Raw genomic sequence first — 19,883 nt, forward strand, 5'->3', positions numbered from 1 at the left:
GTTCATTGTCGTCTAAAAGATGTTCACCGGATCAGTTAAGGCTGCTTACACGCTTAGGCTGTTTGTTCATTCCATAAATTTATTTAATGGTTTTCCACAGGTCTCTGGTGTTGAAATAGAACATAAGACCAAATTGAGTTTGGCTTAGAAAAATGAATTCATGGAACGTACACTTGAAGCATGTCTGAAAGCGCAAAAAAAAGCTATGAGCTATGAATGGCACGGGAAGTTGTTTAACTGATTTGCACCTAACGGCTCTTTAATCTGCTTGGGCTAAGACATTGCATGAAAAAGGCAGTCATTCATCATTTTAACCAGGCTTACCTAAACTAGGAAAACGAAGACTATTCCTAAGCCTAATTAACATCCATCAATGAAAATTCTTGTGCGATTTGATCCACACACGCACACACAACGAAAAAAATAAGTCACACAGTATACGTAATAATAATAATAATAATGTTTATTTCTTATATTGCGCCGTCTACCATGCAATAAAAGATATAATCGAATGCGCATTACAACATTAAAAATCTTACAGCAATGGGGCTAATCCGAATAACGATACTACTAATAATAATTTACAATTTTCCGGAAAAACAATAAAGATAAAATATGAATTAATAAAAGAACTAGTAGAAAGCTAAATCGAAAAGATGTGTCTTTAGTAAAAATTTAAAAGTATCCAACGATTGACACTGTCTAATTTCCAGAGGTAGTCGGTTCCATACTTTGGGCGCAGCATGTTCGAACACCCTACCCCCGAGTGTCTTTTTTGTTCTGTAGGTGTTATCGATTAGGAGTATGCCCCGGTGTGATCTCAACTGATACCGCGAACTCACTTTGATTTTTATCAAGTCTGAGAGATATTGTGGTGCGACGCCGTAGATACATTTGTGAACTAACATTGCTATCTTGAATTCTATTCTGTGGTTGACCGGAAGCCAGTGCAGGTTGATCAGGGACGGTGTGAATATGATCATACCTGGATACAGTGCATACCAGTCGAGCTGCCGCGTTTTGTAGGCGTTACAACTTGTCAAGATGAACAGCGGGTGTACCATATAGCAGACCGTTGCAGTAGTCTAATCGTGACATTACAATAGCCTGTACAATGGACTTTCTATTGTCATATGATGGATACTTTCTAATACGCCGGATGTTATATAGATGGTAATAAATAGCCTGACGTATGCTGTTAATATGTGTGGTCATATTCATGTTTGCATCAAGCCAAACACCAAGATTTCTAACAGAACAGACAGCAGAAACCCTTACCTCACCTACTTGCAAGTCATTTATCGTAACCTTATTTAATTGTGCGCGTGTACCTATAATAAGAAACTCGGTCTTAGCAGCGTTCAGCTAAAGTTTGTCTTGGGCCATCCAGGTCCTTATATCCCTGATGCAAGCTTGTAAGGCATCAACAGCAGCCGCCTCGGTAGCAGAGCCATCTGAAAGTTAACCTGAGATCCGTGAAAGGAAATGCCTAGCTCAGATACGTTTGCTATCATTAAGAGCTAAAGAGTTCAACAGCCGCGTCACTTAAACTGAGCATAACACTAACGCTTTTATATATCGCTATTGAGCAAGTCACACGTTATGGATGCGTCATGTATCACACAACTCCAGTCAACTGGTCTAAGCTTTACCATCGTCACAGTCGACTTGTGGGTGGCTTGCTTGCAGATCCTGCATTTTCTTGTTTCCTCGAAGTATTTTTTGCCGTACGGTATGGCGGCAACAAAGAGTCCGAACATGAATCCAACTATGGCGCTGCCGACAGCAGCCACGAACATGATGCATTTCGTTCCCTTTGGCCGAACGGTCTCCGTGATGGTACCAGCTTCTTCTTTGGTCACGTCACCACCCATGTTTGGAAACACATCTTTGACAATCGCCAAATACTTTTGATTCACGTGCTCTCGGATGAACTCGGCCATCCAACTCTCAAATTGCTGGCATTTTCCATCGCGGGCACAAGTTAATAGCCCCAGACACATTTCATGCAGCATGTCTTTCCATAGAGGTATATGAGCTGTGTCGTTGTACGATCAGGACCGGAAATTCCCCGGATGAAGTCTCCATCAGTCAACTGAGATACGGAAATCATTCCTTTGGTCTGTTCTTCCACATTCATATTACCAGATACACAATCAACACCAACAGGGACTGTGACTGTGACCACGACTGTGACTTTATTACAACAGACAAGGCACAGATCGCAGTCCACTCCTTTATGATTTTGGGAGTTCTGGTGGTCGGGCCCGGCTTCGTCACCCTCATGGACTTCAGTCAATATCGCTGAATCAAGGATCCAGATGACCACAAATGACAATTTTATTGAGCAAACCATGGTGGCAGTTTGTACAGCTTCAGAAAAAAGGAGGGAAAACATGTGAAAAAGTGAACTGATTTACGTCTCTAAGACAACAAGCTAGTAAATTACACATGAGTCAACTGTAAACCTGATTAACGTATTTTCTGGGTCACTGGATAAGACCATTTACCGGTAAGAAGCCTTTCTATATGCGCATTTAGTATAATTTCAGAGCTGAGCAAAGAGTTTCCAGCAATCTGATTGGTCGAGCGGTTCCCTATATGACGCTATATAAACCGCTTCACGCGGTTTATATAAAATGTTAAAATAAAATGTTAATAAATGTTACTAAAATGTTATGATTTTATAAATTTCTCTGTTGTGCAGCTCTGAAATTACACTAAAACATTTATTCTCCTCAGGTTCGGTGAATATTGCCGAATAATCCCCTCGACTTCGTCTCGGGGATTATTCGACGATATTCACCGAACCTGAGGCGAATAATTGTTAAATATACCGTGCCAACGCCAAAGGCAACAATGGTTATAGACATTATTTGGTCGTTTTGAATACTGTAAAATTATCGTCGTTGTATAAATTTTGTCGAAGATCCATTAGCTTCGAAACAGGTGTAGTCTCCATAGCTCCTTTTCCTTTACATCGCATCACATCAAAACAATCTGTTTCGAATATAACAAGGTCGATCTAAATTGTTATTATTATTATTATTACTTTTGGTTTGCTCCATTAAGTTGATTATATAAATTGGCCACCGTAAAAAGTTTCAAATCTGACGTCAGAGCGAATGACGAAGGGCTAACGCTTGAAACGTCAGCTTTGACACTCTTTACGGTGGCCAATTTACATTATCAACAGGGCCAAAGTTTCTTTAGAAATGTACCCCCTTTATTCCCATGTTTTTAATATGGACTCTTCAAATATGATTCATGAGCGCACATAATTTTACAATCGCGTCAATTAACAACTTATGGAAGTAATTTACGTTTAGCAAAGTTGTCAAGCGTTCTATCTCACGAACCTTTTCTCGGAGGTATTGACTACGAGCTTACAAATGAGAACTTTCATACCGAACGTCCTTTTACGACGAAATAAATCTTGCTTTGAGCGTGTAGGCTGTAGCGTGAATGAAAGTCAAGCCCATGAAAGCCATAAGCGCAAACTCACGGAGGTGTGCGTTAAAACAAAACTTTAAACACTAACTCTCGTTCACGTCGACTAACATAACTTACTCAGTATGCTTACCGGTAGTCATCAGTCACAGTCATCATTAAAGTAGTCGTTCCATGCTTAGGCTCTGTTAAAGGGGAGCCAATAGATCTATATTAAACAGACTTATGTTCACATCGTTTTGCGCTGAAGCGAATTTCGCTCGGAAAAAATTTTTTTTTGCAATTTTTCGAAAAATCAAGGTGGTTTCGATTATTTTTAGACCAAGACAGATTCATGGGAAAAGTTTGAAAGAAATCGACTTTTTGAACCGAAACGCATCGAACCGCTTTTATAGAGACTGCCTCTTAAGTTTTTAAAGTCAGTCACGAAACCATTTTACTCACCTTAAACTTTTCTCAAGAAAGAAATTTTGATTTCATCTTTGTTATGATGTGCAACGACCACACGCAGCCAATGTTTCCATTTTCTTTTCAAGCAAGTCCCAGCAAGTTCCATATGCAAAACAAGTGAAACTGAAAGACCGATAGTCTTTGCCGTCACGAGAAAACCCAATAAGGCAGACGCATGCACTCATCACAGACCCTCGAGTAAGATATCAATGCACTACTTCATTGCCTTAAATCAAGTTATTTAAGTATCCTCCTAAAACCGTGTATCATCCAAGAAGAAACTGGGTTTTTTGATATGCAAATCCTTTAATCGTCATCACCATGGCAGTAGGTCTGTCGGGGGCAACAATGACTGTTTCATTTAGGTCTGGTCTAATTCCTCAACACAGCTCTATCCTTCGCTTTCCACTTCCAGGAAATCCTGTCTATATCCAATTTCTTCAGGTTTCTTTTTACGGTTTTTACAGAGAGACGCTGGTGATCCATCCTCTCATCGTGACAGTCGTAAGGTGGAATAAAATTTGATAAATATAGGCAGTTTCCAAAGCGCTGAGAGGAAGTTTGGGCTTCTACTCAGAGAAGGGAGTAATATGTTGCTTAACATGCATACCTTTGCACGTTTCAAAGCAGAAAGTCCAGCAGCTTCAGATGAATAAAGGCTGATAGTTTCTTAAAAAAACTGTTTGGGGCTGCGTCGGTGGGGGTAACGAAATAATTTGAATATATCAACAAAGTTGAAATGGTAAATTGGCCACCGTTACGATTATAAAAGCTGACGTTTCGAGCGTTAGCCCTTCGTCGGAGCTCCGACGAAGGGCTAACGCTCGAAACGTCAGCTTTTATAATCGTAACGGTGGCCAATTTACCATTTCAACAGCTTCAGAGATTGCCACGACGAGAGACCCATACCGATCACTGATCCCTAAAGTGGAGATATCAGACATGTATTTCACTGCCTCTTAAAAATCAGTCAATTTAGGGTATCTCAACCGTGAAAAAAATCCTGGCTTTTATGCAATTTATTTTAACAATTCTGATGGCACCTCTAACTTTATAACTCTTCAAGAAATGTTGAGTGTTGACGTTCGTATTTTACCTGGTCCTGAGAATCACTCTGCCATCCCAGTTCGCATAACTGAGCCCTGTCAACAAGAGTTAAAATCAGAAATCACAAAACAGCGTGCTACGTCAAATGGCATTTCAATCTGTACTCACTGCATTTTCATTTCACGTAACCGGGTTTGGTTGGTCAGTGCGCCCAGCCAGTGAACTATGTCGGTCAAAACAAAGTGATGAAGATAGCTCACTCTGAATTCTGAATCGCTCAAAAACCGAAGTAATTTCACTGAAATACCAAAGATGGCGCAAGTAAATGACTATGCTTTTTTTGTCATTTCAGAAACTTGGTTTAATTCCTCTGTTCCGAATTCCAGCGTCCATAACTTTAAGTTAGCCACTTAACTCTTTCACTCTCAAGATCTCATTAGTAATTCTCCTTACTCTCTGCCATACAATTTTATTCTTTTAGTTATGAGAATTTGGTATAGGATCAATTTAGGATTCCCTAGGTAACAGTCAGTTTTCTTTATTCTCATCACCTGTCTGCTTGATATTGTATTGATATTGTAAGAAGAAATTCTCTCTTGGTCAATTATGAGAGTCAAAGGCTTACAGAACTTTCTGTGATATAACAGTCAGGAGTACACCAACTTTTTCTTAAGTTTTTACAGCACAGAAATTTTAAGTCCCTACTTGTATGTGCCGCCGGATGTCTCCATTAAATTCCTGGAGGACGACATCGTGTCTGCCCGCTACACCATAGTCCTGACTAGAGACCTAAACCGTGAAGGTAAAGCTTTGTTATATTTCTGCCCAGTGCTGAATGCTACTTAGCGAATCCAAAAACTCCCTAGAGTGATATTAAAATACATTGAAATCTCGCTTGTGTAGTCTCCAATAACTGCCTTCGAAATCGAGCGATGTTACCGATATACATGACCACTATCTAGTTTATGCTGTGTTGGATTTTACCTTTTCACTCCCATGTTAACACATGGCTCACTGCAAACAAATTGACTCTAAATTCGTCTAAAACTGAATTCATGTTAATTGGATCGCGGCAAAGGATAGGTACCTACGATACTTCCCCTAAACTAATCATAGGTGGTGACATAATTAAACAAGTTAGCTCAGTCAAATCTCTGGGTGTACGTATTGACGAAAACCTTTCATGGAATATGCACATTGAAAAAATAGCCAAGAAAATCGCATCGGGCATTGGAGCAATTAAACGTTGTAGGCCTTTTGTTAATCGAACCACGCTTGAGTCCGTTTTCAATGTCTTAGTTCAACCGTACTTTAATTACTGCAGCGAGGTCTGGGGGCATTGTAACAAGGGTCTTTCGAATAAGCTCCAAAAGTTGCAAAACCGGGCTGCCCGTATTCTGACCTTCTCCAGTTATGACACAAGCGCTGATCCTCTTTTTGTGCAACTTAACTGGAGACGGTTAGATACTCAGCGACAAATACAAGTGGCCACCATGGTCTATAAATCTATACATGGTCTTGCGCCCGACTATCTTGGTTCTCTTTTCACTAAATATGATCCTCCATATAATCTAAGGAACTCTGAAAACAAACTAGCTGTTCCATTGCCTCGCACCAATTTCCTGAAAAATAGCTTTAGCTATAACGGTGCGGTTATATGGAATAGCTTGTCCCCTGAATTGCGGCAAGCAAAATCACTTCAATCCTTCCGAAATGGTTGTCGCAATTTCTTCCTCTGAATCGACAAAACACACACGGTATCTATGTAAAGCAGAATTTCTTTATTTTTTTCTATTTTACTTTTAAATTTTAGATCATGTTTATATAGATTAAAATAGATTGTAACTGTAATAATAGATTGTAATAATATTATTATTTTATCTGATAGATTTACCGTGTCTAAATAAAAATAAAGTTCAAGTTCAAGTTCAAGTTTATGATTGACCAAGGCAGTGTTTCTTCTAACCATATAAATATCTACAATATGAAGTAGACAAGCTATGTGGATAAATAAAAATATAAATTAGGAGATTATTGGTTGATCCATTACCAAATTCTCCGCACCAATATAAGAACTGCATGGCTGACAGAAAGGAGCATTACTGGTGGCATCTCTCAATACCCGCAGTTTCAAGAGCTACATTGCTAACGGTCTCGCTTGTGATATATCACTCGTCCATTGAGAGATTGGGAACTTTACACAATCAGAAAATAAAGAGCGCAGTTGAAGCATACAGTATTCTGACTTGTATGGGCAGCCACCCTCCTGTCAAGACGGTTAGGGTAAAACACAAACACAAACCCTTCCCCTTCAAAGAAGCGGTCCGCAGGCGAGAAAGCAACATTCATAAACTAGCAAAGATAGGTGATTCCTTAGAGACCTGGAGTACATTCAAAGAATCTAGTCGAGAGGTTAAAACTGTTATTTGCAATACTGAAACGGAATATTTTAAGCAGCAAATAGAGGAAAATAAGAACAATTCCCCCTGCATTTGGAAGACCATTTGTTCAGCTCACCCGCTGAAAGGTAGGCCGGGAGGTCCATCACACCAAGGGCACTATATCTCGTATCAGATAATTTCAATCGGCTCTTTGTTTCTGTAAGAAAAAAAGGCAGCAAGTGCTTCTCAAGAGCTTACTAAAGCTCGCAGTCTGGACATTTAGAATTTTTCCCTGTATCTCTTTTTGAGTACCTACGAGAGGGGGGCATTGGGGCCTCTGGGAAACCGCAAAACCGGAGAAAAAGACCTCCAAAACCGAAAAACCGACGAAAAAAGGCAGCAAAACCGAAAACTGCATGCAAACCTTGCAAAACTGCTACATTTTCACCTTTAAAGGGGTCAAAAAGGAAAAATCGAAAACCGCATCAGAGTTTTCGTGAAAACCGAAAACTGAATGCAAAAACACGTAAAATCCGCAAACCGCTCTGAACATCAAAACCGAAAAATCGAACCTTTCTAGCCCAAAAACCGAAAAACCGATCCAAAAAACAGTCAAAACCGCGAAACCGAAAATCCCAAAACCCACCTCCTACGACGCCGGAAAAGGAAGGTTCCGATCTAACACTGCTGATGAGCTCAGTGAAGTGACCTCGGAGATACGATCGAATAAAGGTTTCAGCTACGATAAAGTTCCTCTCAGAGACATAACAGACTGCCTGCTGTATATCATCAACCCTTGCGCGCGTTGATGACACCACACTTAAAACCAGTACGTTCCCTTACGCGTGAAAAAAGGCTGAAGTCATTCCACACCTAAGAGATGAAGACCATGAACTACCAAATATCAACTGGCCTATCTCATTCTGCTTTCTCTCTCTAAGGTTTTAGAGAGGGTATGGTTCAATCAGTTTCTGGACCACCGAAGTAGTTACAAGAGATTGCCATCAGAGTGGTGACGGAAGGTTGCATTTTACAGATGCTATTGTTTATTGTGTCTTACCACATCTGTAACGAGGGTCCTTAGTAGGGTTCTTCGATCCCGCACTCTCGACTGAAATTTCCTCTCAATCGCGTAATCCCGACGGATTATACCGGCAAATCCCGATCCCGATCATAATTTTTTTTTCTTGGTCCGTTACCTTAACTGAGGCTCAAGACGAACGCATAAGCCTCAGCCAATAAGGCAAGAGGGTGGAGACATGCCTAGCGGGACAAGTTTTTTTTAAAACTGCGGAGAGGCTAAAGGCCCCCCTCCCCCTTTGTCCCTCCCTCTGCGCGGTCCCTGTTCCTTCCGTTTAACCTAAAAGAAACGAACATATAACGTACAATGTCATAACACAACTAAAGGTGACGGCAATATAGTTATATAGTTTATTTCTGACCACTTGCAGCGTGAGGTTGAATTACGGGTACAGTTTAAGGTTGAGAACGTCAGCAAATCAAGGCATTCAGAGTTCCATAACAAGGGAGCATGATGAAGAAAAATTAACTGAACATAATTATGCTGTGGAAGCGAATACTTCTTCCGAAGCGGAAGACTCTTCCGAGGAGAAAATCAAGCATCTCATTCCAGAGAAGGAATGTCGCTATTATCATATGCGGTCTCGTCGTCCGGAAAATGACCCATCCGATTTATCGTCACTGCTTGGGTACCGTATTCTAATATCCCATCTTCCCCTTCGTCTTGTCCGGCCCGTCTTCCCACTCGCTCGAGGTTGACCGGTTCACTCGGCTGAATTTCTCTCTGATGGAGGTAAATTGGTCGGCCATCAAGAAATCAAAGGTCACTATTACAGGACAGGGCAAGGCTAAGAACGTTCAGATATCACCAAGGGATCGCAATGAAAACAACAGCGCAGTGCAAAGGCTGTGTGCCTGGCACGTCCGCAGATCATGAAGAGTGTCATAATATACCTTTGTGCGGGATTTTTCAGCCTCCCCGGGAGGCAAACAGGCGTTTTTAGGGGATCGATTGTGAAGTGCGCAGAAGACACAAAAGAATCTTACATGTGTCGCACATTTTCGTGGTGAGAAAGTCTGGTAAGTAAGGATTTCAAAGTGGGAAGATTCGCGGCTGAAAAAGTGACTAAAATGGGTTCTGTAGTTAACCACAAAATAGACTATAAAAGGGTAGAGGTTCCATGGACCAGTGGCACATACCCCGGTAAAAAAATTGATGTAACTTCCTCCCCCTCAAGAAATTGCGCCGTTTGGTGAACAACATTAAACCTTGAGTCACTTAGCAAAGACCACAGTATCAGGTGAAACTTTCTTTCTGAGTGCTAATTTATCAAAGTACGCCGATAAAGACATAATTCGAATAAAATGAACTTAAGGAAGTCTTAAAAAAGAGTGTAATTGAAATATCTGACAATATGTTCCATGTTTCTTGCGGTTAAAATAGGAAATAACCAGAATACAATTTATATTAGCTGTCTGGCTGCAAAGACATCAGCCAATCCCATCAAAGGAAGGCCAACACAATGTCTAGTGCCTATACTTTATTTATAATTCTTTCCAAGTATTTTATTTTTTTCTTTTTTCTCCGCTGCTCGAGCTGTTTGGAGCTGAATTTCACACAATCCCTTCCCCGTCTTAAAAAGTAATCAGTTAAAAAAAATATGGGACTAGGATAAAAAGTAAACTAGGACTTTTTGTAGTAGCCGAAATTCTGAATGACAAGACTACTCGGTTGAGATCGGAACAAACGACAAATGGTTCCCACGGCAGAGCAAAAGAATGTCTTCACCACGCAAAAGCAATACACATCTTTTTTTTTTTCCTTCGTCTTTTTTTTCATAAAGAGCTACTGTAAAAATGAATTTTCCTTGCCGGGTTTCCAGCTTTTCACATGTTGCATTTAGCGCTTTTAAGATCCATTACTGATCGATCAAATATCAAACAACTTTTCCCGCTCCAGTATAATTAAACTTTATCCTTAAACAAGCTGGTCTTGCGTCAGTCGATTAAGGGTAGAGCAGACTGCGGCAACCTCAAACATTATCGTCAAGTTTAACTAAATACATCCTGACTCGCTTCTGGAACAATACTTTGTTGTTATAAGATGATATATAGACATTTTCTACACATCTCAGATCACGTTCAATCATCCAAGAAGGAATCTCTCGCAATAAAATTGGAAACTTTACTAGGCCAAGATTGCAGTTGTATTTTGTGGCTGTAACATCACAGAGTTTAGTTTTACTTGATAAGCATTTTATGGAACCAGGAACGTGCAGCTGTTTCGAATTTCAATTTGTCTTAATTTAGCCTAGGCTATTCGGGTAGATATTGGCCGGTTGAAAGCTGTACTTGCAAATGAAATTCCTTACTAGAAAATTTCCTTCTTGTGAGACGTTAAATGAACTGAGAAAAGCCTGAAATTGCATCAGTTCCATCAGAAAAAGATGGAGATCAAATCTTCCCAACATAAGGACGTTGAGATCGTACCAAATTTTTTTCAGTGAAGAAGGGCTTGGTGGATTCAAAAACGCTCTCATGGTTATTGAAACTGAAGAATGTGTTATATTGGTTTGTGATGGGGTAAACATTCTCTCAGCGGTATTTATGTCTCTTGAAATCATGATCAACTGAGTTTTTTTTCTTTTTATAAATTGCCTGGTGTATTGCAATCAGAAAAATAGCCAGGTCTTTCTCGCGAGTCACCAAGAACGTTCTTGCAAACTCACTCACAGTACAATTTTTGAGGTGGCGTTTTTGCTGTACTTAAATCATGCAGCACCAACAAAAACAACGCCTCCTTACTGAAACCAATCTTAACAGTCATCAAGAATGCATTGATTGAGTACTTGATCCTTCTAAAACTGAATATTTTCAAGCATTTAGCTTATTATTGCTTAAAGTAGGTGGCGCTAAATATACACGATCCAAGTGATATTCCAGTTGTTATTGTATTATAAATATGTCTGATAGTGGGTTTGCTTTGACATTCTCATAAATCTTTCATTCAACCTAAACATAGCACCTCAAAAAGGGCGGATCAAGTTAATTGTCTTCGCATAATTGTAAATATACAGATATTCTTTGTCGAGAGTTCCTCACTTATGTATCTATTTCTGATAGCAAGTACTGCTTAAGTACCCTTCAAGTACCCTCTCTAACGGGTGTTTTTACACGTCTGGGCTCAGCTCTCTTCTGCACTCGAATATTTCGGAATTCAGTGCAAAAAGAAGTATATTGCTTGTAATGTTGTGCGCACTATAACCCACTCAGTCAGGTGAGCATCTCGATGACATTGAGAGACAAATCGCTCCATATACTTTTGAATTTCAGATGTAGAAGCGGAAAAATAAACCATAAGGCGATCTACCTTAAAAAATGTCCAGTGGCGAAGTTTTCGTATGCACTGAATTGTGAAATAAAATGAAGTCTTTGTCTGTGTATACATCGCACGCACAATACCACTGCCTCTTAGGTCGCAAAATCAATTCTTAAGTGCTCACTTCCCGTTTTGGCGGTACCCAGTGTTTTAGGACCAGTATCTAAATCATTGAACTCCAAAATACCGTCCAAGAAATGCAATTTACTAGATGTTTTTCGTTCCCGGTCTATATTACTTAAGTCTTTTGTCCTTTATCTCTCCACGATGTTATCATCTTTGGCTGAGGCATGTGGAGTGTCAATTTAGTTGTACTTATTAGATCCTCTATCAAACTTCCGATTCCTAATTACACATAATCAGTGCTGATTTTTAAGTGTCAACGATTTTTTACCCCAAACGTGCCTCTGTGCGCGCTTCCATATTTCTTTGGCATAGATTCAAACTGAGCTGGTATCAGCCCATTTCTAATAATTCTCAAACTTTGAACCGAATAGGCTACAAAGTGACAGCTTTCCTGAAATCTTCATTTCATTTGATATTGCACATGTTGATGAATTATTACAAATAAAATTTTAACTTCGCTTATACCCTCTGCGTGGGTTATTGCGCCAATAAACAGAAGTGATGTATGTTATGAGGCTGGATATGATGTCCAACAGATTCCTGCCTGTTCTGGTTCCCTTTATGAAGTACCTTAAAATGTCTTTGTACATTAGCTGCGAGAATGCAGCGGGATATCGCTAAAGCCAATACCTCCTTGGAAATTTTGCTGTATTTATTTTCTCTGATGACTTAACTGCACGTCAATACATTAAAATAACTTACGTAATCGCTCATTTTAGCGCGCTTAAAGTTAAAGAACTGCTTAGTTAGGACTAACGAACAGGATTTTTGTAGACGCAACGAATATTTTCTCTTAAAAAAATCTTCAACTCGCAGAGCTCGTAACAATGCTGAATTTTTTCCTACATCATAGCAACTTTAAACCTTTCTTTTCCATTAATGATCATCACGTAAACTCTCTTTATAGTTTCCATGTTTTCTCTAGCACTAATGAGTAATAGGAATTGACAAAATTACCCACAGAGGCGTTTTGAAATGTGGGACGGGGGAAGGGGGGAGGGGGTAGGCTTCCGCATATCAACCGAACACGTGCTCAAGTTTTCCATTATGTCCTCTTTGCAATCCTTTCTCTGTCCCGAGTGTCTGTGAGCGATTTTCGAAATTCATTAGCCAGAAACTGTTGTAAAAAGTCCTCCAACATATTATTTCACTAAGCACAATCCAAATGAAGTGATTCGTGCAAAATTGAATATTACTTTTGCCAAGCTGTGGCAAACGTCACTTCAATACCCGTGCTACCCCTAAGATCATCCTTCATCATCATTAGCTTAAATCTAAGGAGTAGCCTTTAGAAGATGATGTTTGGCTTTCACTGAGTTTTGAGCATTAACTTCTAGATCTTAATTGGTCGCTTTAATCTTGGCACAACCCCTTTAAATTTGCTCTTTGCCGTATTCTCTTTCAACTTTGTGACTCAGCCTAGGACACCACGCTCGCTCATCAATTCGAGGTTTTTTATCACTCACTTGAACCTTAGGTTTGACCCTTTAAGCCAGACTACAAGATTAAGTATGTGATCTCGTAATCATGGCGGTAAAAATATCAGTATGGGGTTATCATAGAGATTTATCACCTCTACGTTGGGCCAATCTTTAAAATTTTCCACTAGAGGACAAAGACTCTTCAAGTTAAGTCTTCACTGAAAGATAAACATTTCAGTTCTACACGATATCGCGATCTTTTTCTTTTCACGAATCAAAGCTGGACGTACTCTTTTGTTTCACTCCAAGATCGTAGTTTTGTAAATATGATTTCTCGTACTGTAAGTGCAAAACCGTTTTAAGTTTGCACAAAAATAGCCAATACTCACTCTCTTATCTCATTTTTGCAATTTCCGGTATCGATCTGAAGTGGATACGAACAGATATCTTCTACGATCTAGTTGACTTCCGTTGGTGTTTACTAAAAGTGTCCTCCCTCGCAAAGATGCCATTTGATATCCCGACCACTCAGGGCCGTAGCTAGCATGAGGCAAGACGTGGCAATTGCCTCGTCTTGATTTTGGCCTTTTCCTCAGTTTTTTTTTCTTTTTACACTAGTATCGCTCGGCAATAAAAAAGTGAACTTCCACACTTGCCCAAGATTGACTTTTCTAAGGGAAAAGTGCCACGGAAAATGCTTGAAAGAGTATTTCTGAGCCTCTAGATTTCAAAATTTTCTGGGGGAGGCATGCCAGACCCGAAACTTGCCTCGTCTTGTTCTGAAGTCTGGCTACGGTCCAGCCTCTGTTATTTTACACGATAATTCAAATTTTCCAATTGTTCAAAAATAATTAATACAGGGGAATTTTATAATCAAAGCAACCGACTGTGTCTAAATTTTATCAATCAACCATCTGCCCTATTCTCAGTTTCCGATAATACTTTTTAATACTTCTAAAAATGCAAATCGTATCGCTGCATTACAAATTCTACTAAACTGAAACGGAAAAGCTCTCCCAGTTCTTACTCTTCTTAGCTTCCTCTAACTAATTAAGGGATTAATTACTGGATAAAACGTGCTTGAAAATAATGTACTCTCAGTTTGTTATACTCTTGTGCTCATTCAGTGTTTTCCTGTTTTGCAATAGGTATATTTAACCTCCTAAAATGATTTTTCCGCCAGCTCTTGGATCCAGTGACGTTTTCCTGACCCGGTTAACTGAGATCTGATCGTGCAATTTGTTCTAACCATAATTCCGAACACTTGTTTTCCTCTTGAACTGTTTTTTTTTATATGTTCTGAAACCTTAATGTCATTGCTTTTAGCATGTTCTATTTTTCAACGCGAGACAGCAATTGCTTTCGTCCTACCTCGAATGACGAAGAACTGATACAAGCCTTGGTCTATGAAAACAAAGAGGAGGCGTTACAAAACCATATCTTCTGAACATTGCCGGCTAGGAAAACCTCATTCTTTGTACTCTTTGATAAAAAATTCTCTACTTTCGATGGAGTTTTGCATTTTCTATCGAGTCTGCGGTATTGTAATTTGTTGAAATGCAAACTTTCGGAGAATTGTCTTGTTTGAACATGAAAATCGTGCCAACTCTGCTAAATATGATAACGATAAAAAAAAAAAATAATAAAAAAAAATGACGGAAAAGTTATGCCCGCGAGAGGCAAGCATATTACTATACTACTTATGATTATTGGATTAAGGCCGGGAAGGCATTTGCCTGGGGGTCAAAAAACATTTTACTTTAGAGCTTGAGCTATATTTTTTTTAGAAGAAAAGTCGTTTTTCTGATTGACTCCAAACGTCTGCTAACTAAGAAATGACAACATTTTTACAATTCCAGAGTGTCTCAATGATGATGCAGCTTAGGCCGTGAAAACAAAATTTTAATTTGTTTTGTAAGGTTATCGCAAACCATCGGAATTGACGCCCCCCTCGCCGTAGTGACAGTCATTTCCGCTCATTTATTTGGAGAGAAATCAAAATAATTTGTTGACACGTTCTGGGCATATGCCGATAACACCGAAGCGCTCTCAGATTGAGTAAAACCTTGAGTCTTTGGAAAATCTGATCAAGTCAGTTTTACTCCTGCATTCTTTTCAGGCTCTCACTACTTCCAAAACAACTCCAGCTTAACCTGTGCATTGCTGGCATGGTCAAAAAATACGTTGCATCAGTGACAACAAAAATAACAACAGTCATGATAATGAATTTTCATGATGAATACGAGAAGAATAATGATGATGACGAGAAACTGATCGAGAGAAAAACCTGCGACAGAAAGGAGAGGTTTACTTGGAAAAAGCAGAGAGTTAATCCAAAGGGAGAGCAAGCATCTTGAACTAGCGGAACATCGAGGTTAACAAAGCTTGAAAAGCTAAGAGAAGACTCAAATGTGTTTGCTTGAGAGGGCGAAGTTTCCAATCTGCATTATTGTCGAAAAGGATAAGCATTTTGGCATTTATTTAGTATGGGGTTGTTGAACACCAGATGATCGATATGACTGGCGAGGGCTCAAACTTCCGGATCCGGAGGAATTTTCGTTCTAAAATGCAAAGTACCTCCTCTTTTCCGTCTAGTAAAAAAAAGAAAGAAAAACCATGTTCCTCATGAATCAAATTGAAATTGACTGTCTTAAAAGTTGGATAAATTTGCGTAAATCATCAAGCACATTTAATTTTAATGGCGCCGTCTGAACCGGTCTTGTTTGACATGTTTTGGGCGGGAGGTTAAACTGAGTTTTGAGAAAGATATCCTAGAATGATGAAGATGAATATCTGTTTATCTCTTGCGATCAGTCTCAAAAATAATATCATACCCACCAAATTAAAAAATATTTAGTATTCAAAAATTACCGCGAAACTGTAAACTTAGAATATCACTGGATGTTCTACAACTTAAATGAACGTTAATAAAGAAGCCATTTCAACAGTGTTCGGAACCCGACAGTTGTAAAACAAATGCACATTAATTGGCGACACTCTACCTTCGCAAGTTTTATTGAAGGTGAAACCAGTGCTGCGCATGATGTTGAAATATCAGTTTCGCACAAGTTTTTTTCTGCGTTGATTTTTAACAGTGCAGTACAGCGTTCAACCGCCTGACATCACCTTAGGTCGGGGCGAGTTGTAAGAGAAAAGGTTAGTTATCACTGTATATATACACAGTATAAATATAGTTATCCTTTTATTTCTTTATATACATTCAGTATTTGTGGTTCGTTTTAATTAAAGTGACGCTTTGGTATTAATTTAAATGGGCTATGTCTTTTGAGTTTCGAAAAAAAAACCTCATCTAATTTCTTTGTTTTTTTTCAGTTAAGCCTCTGTACAGTTTGTTTCAGACAGTATTTTAAATTTTAGAAATCGAGGAAATCTCTAAAATATTAATGGTTTCCAACAATGCAACAACGCTTTTGAAAGAACCAAGAATTAGCATGTCAAAACTGCATTTTTAATCTCCTCAACACATCTGCAAATATCACATATTAAATCTTTCTCTTTTAAGACGTCATTTCTAAATTGATTTTTTGCAAATGCCGATAATGACAGAGAAACAAGATTACCTGAACTTGTAAAGAGCCGCCGACTAAAAGTATGTCCAGACTTTTACTTGTATTACCTGAATTAACTTTTACGGCAGTAATTTTCGTCTCTCGTTGACTGCTGCAACATATATGCCTTATTTCTGTCACCGAGGCACTTATGTAATCAGTGCAAACTGCCTAGACAGTATTCAGTTGTCGGAGAACTGAAAAATTAATAACGATTTTAAAGAAGAATTGTTCAGTACGGCGGGCACTTGAAAGATGGCAGTTTCTTTACCAAGAACTCTTTAACGCCTTTCGCTACAAAGCCGTTCATGATGGGAAACTTAGCAACAGAACACTAAACTTAAACATCCGCAGTTGAAATGATTAATTCAAATAGAGTCTACAACTTTTGTTCAGTCAATATGAACTTTTCATTTACATCAAAAATATCTTTCACGGCATTTTGGGCAATAGAACCTTGCGATGGTCTCTTTGAATGGCATGTAAAGTGGTTTATCGGCATAGCTTTTGTAGAAACGCACAATGAAACGAAACACGAGTTCGTGAAACCTTAAGGAACTGTGCTAGAAATTCTACCGTGTACGTTTAGATTGACTGTGGTTTCACGGCCGGGACTCTTAAAATTTGTTCGATTAAGGTGTGTTACATACAGTCATGTAGGACCTGTTGTTTCGCACATATATCGGTATATATGGGAATTAACAGGCCTTGGTGTATTAGGCTTGTGGTCTTAACAAGGCTAAACTTAATCCTTGAACACCTTAAAAGCAAACTTCTTAATTCATCCGGCGGAAGAGTAAAGAAATGAAACACTAAAGACTGGACGCCATAATTTCATCCCGGACTGCACAATGACTGACACTTCTGCCTCAGCTGGAGAGTGTTTTTAAAGTTTCCGGTGTTCAATTTTCTAATTAACACTGTTTCACAATATATTCAAACCAGTGTATTCTGATAACAGAGAGCGCTAAGGCATTACGGATTTACCAAAGAATTGATGAATGCGGCCAAGGCCTTTCAGTTTCGCGTAGGTCTCATCAAACTTGTTCGAGGGAATGTTTGATTACATCGACAGTAAATGATTCCAAATCTTAAACCATCTTTGGTAGTTGCTGCGTTTTTGTCTAAAAGCACCAAAGAGGAAAAATATCCTGGTTTCATCCCTTGACAACTAGTCAGGTTTCTCCTTTATTTGAAGCACTCAAGTCATCTTAAGATCCACTCTTATAAATCGCTAGAATCGAGACCATTTTTAGAAGTCAACGAGGCAAAGCCTTACTTCGTAGATCGTTCGATCGTTCTCTTCAAACGAAGCTTTTAATTTTCCAGCAGCCCTTCCCAATTAAGTGTAATTAAAGTCGCTAAAATATTCACTGAATATAAAGCATCGCACTAATTTTTTTTCTTTCTTCAGGGCTTTCCGAAGTGCGTTGCAAGTTTATCACTTTTATCGAACAGTTCATCAATCAATTCGCCATCACAGGGCATACTTCACCGCGGAAAACATAATGAACCGGACGACCTCATTTTCAATGTATTTGCTTTCGACAAACAGAAAAATAAAACAAATTGTAGGGCGCAATATTGTTTCGGGCCGATCGAAAACTCATTACACTTAAAAGACTAACAGTCAGTGTAGAAATAGTGGATTTGCGCGTCGCTTACTTCGAACACATACAGTGGCTTTTTCAACCTGCGAGTAATAACTCCTTCCACTTTCTAATCAGACTGTGTTTTCAGTTTCGGCGCTTAGCCTTGTTTCGAACTACACTGAAACGGGTGCTTCAAAAATTTCACCGCATACTGTACATGACGTATCCAGGATTTCTGTAGTATCGCTTGAGATTTTATCATTGATAGGATCGGATATAACGATCTTTTGCGTATAAAGCTATATATGAACGCATTACCTCAGTCTTATCTATCCTTGCCAGTCAAAAAAGATGGTTACTTATCTCTCGGCTTATCCACAGCTCGTAGCCAAAACTAATCGAAAATCTGGTTGGACTTTTAAAATAAATATCACCTTCAAAACTACAACGTCTGACAAGTCCGCGGGCTAGGTTTTTAAATGAAAGGACTTCGATTCTAAGAGAGACAACTTCGTGCAGGTATCTTCCGTGAAGGAAATGGATGAGAACTCAACAACTCACGCCATGGTTGTGAGAGGCGATTTTTTATTAGTTTTTTCAAAACATTGACGCTTGTTTTTGTGAGCATATGCGAGGGAGCATAAAAATTAATAGCCTTTTCGTATAATTACTGCCTGAGTGTGAAACTAAAACTGTTTTGGACATAAATTGTCTGGCAATTAGCCTTTGTGAAACAACATATCCAAAGTTGTCAATTTCGCAGTCCTTGCTACTTGGAATGGTTTCCGGCCAGCAGTAAAATGACTGACATATAAAAGATATTAAACGCTTTTTTGCGCAATGATTTTCTCCTCGTTTCGAGAGAGTTTTCCATTGATCTTGACCGGTGCGTTTTCTTTTTGTAAAATTTCACTTTAGCATGTTTCCAAACGGATGTATAAATAGTTGGTATCTCAGACGAGTGACAGAATCGCAAACACAGCTGAGAAGTTGCTTTTAATTAATTGCTCTGCGCCTGCGGAGTTGCTTTTCAAGCTGCTAAGCGTCACGGCGCTGTTTTTGAAGACACTTTTTAAGGAGGAAATCTCGTTCCTGTAATTTCCATTTAGACGTAAGTGTAGAAAGGATACCGGAAAGCCTATTTACGAGAAAAAGTGTCTTTCCAATAACCTTCAAACCACAGAACTTGGGCCGGTGAAGCAAAGGGGGCGGGCTTACAACAGGCTGTCTATCATGCCTGAGGGAAAACCATTTTTTTCTCTGGGGAGAGGATATCTTAACTCACAAATTGAGTGTCGGAATGTATCATAAATGTACATGGTATTTTGCAGAAAATAATATTTTACAACTTATAATATGCAAATTGTTTTAAATAATTAGTTAATAAACAATATTAGTTAACATGGTATAAAAAATAAGCAGCCGTGTGTTTTACGCTACCTCCCCTC

General features: G+C 39.1%; 1 protein-coding gene and 1 long non-coding RNA gene across 3 annotated transcripts; both read right to left on the minus strand.

Moving 5' to 3' along the window:
• Positions 1-448: 448 nt before the first annotated feature.
• Positions 449-4,731, minus strand: LOC148717463 (uncharacterized). Of its 2 annotated transcripts, none has more exons than XR_015994983.1 (2): positions 3,895-4,731; positions 449-2,373 (listed from the first exon to the last, which is right to left on the minus strand). XR_015994983.1 is itself a non-coding variant. In XM_088744037.1 (2 exons), exons 1-2 carry the CDS (start codon positions 3,591-3,593, stop codon positions 1,985-1,987), a joined length of 399 nt encoding a protein of 132 aa, XP_088600163.1. In that variant the 5' UTR covers positions 3,594-3,844; the 3' UTR covers positions 461-1,984. The 2 variants fall into 2 exon arrangements, 1 of the variants encoding a protein (XP_088600163.1); XM_088744037.1 differs by lacking the exon at positions 3,895-4,731 and adding an exon at positions 3,584-3,844 and having other exon boundaries at positions 461-2,373.
• Positions 4,732-15,479: 10,748 nt separating this feature from the next.
• On the minus strand, positions 15,480-19,647 carry LOC148717464 (uncharacterized). The gene is made up of 2 exons (XR_015994786.1): positions 16,277-19,647; positions 15,480-15,865 (listed from the first exon to the last, which is right to left on the minus strand). It is a non-coding gene; the product is annotated as an uncharacterized LOC148717464 (long non-coding RNA).
• Positions 19,648-19,883: the final 236 nt, after the last annotated feature.

This window comes from Stylophora pistillata, chromosome 13, assembly GCF_964205215.1.
Source record: "Stylophora pistillata chromosome 13, jaStyPist1.2, whole genome shotgun sequence".
NCBI classification, from domain to species: Eukaryota; Metazoa; Cnidaria; class Anthozoa; order Scleractinia; family Pocilloporidae; genus Stylophora; species Stylophora pistillata.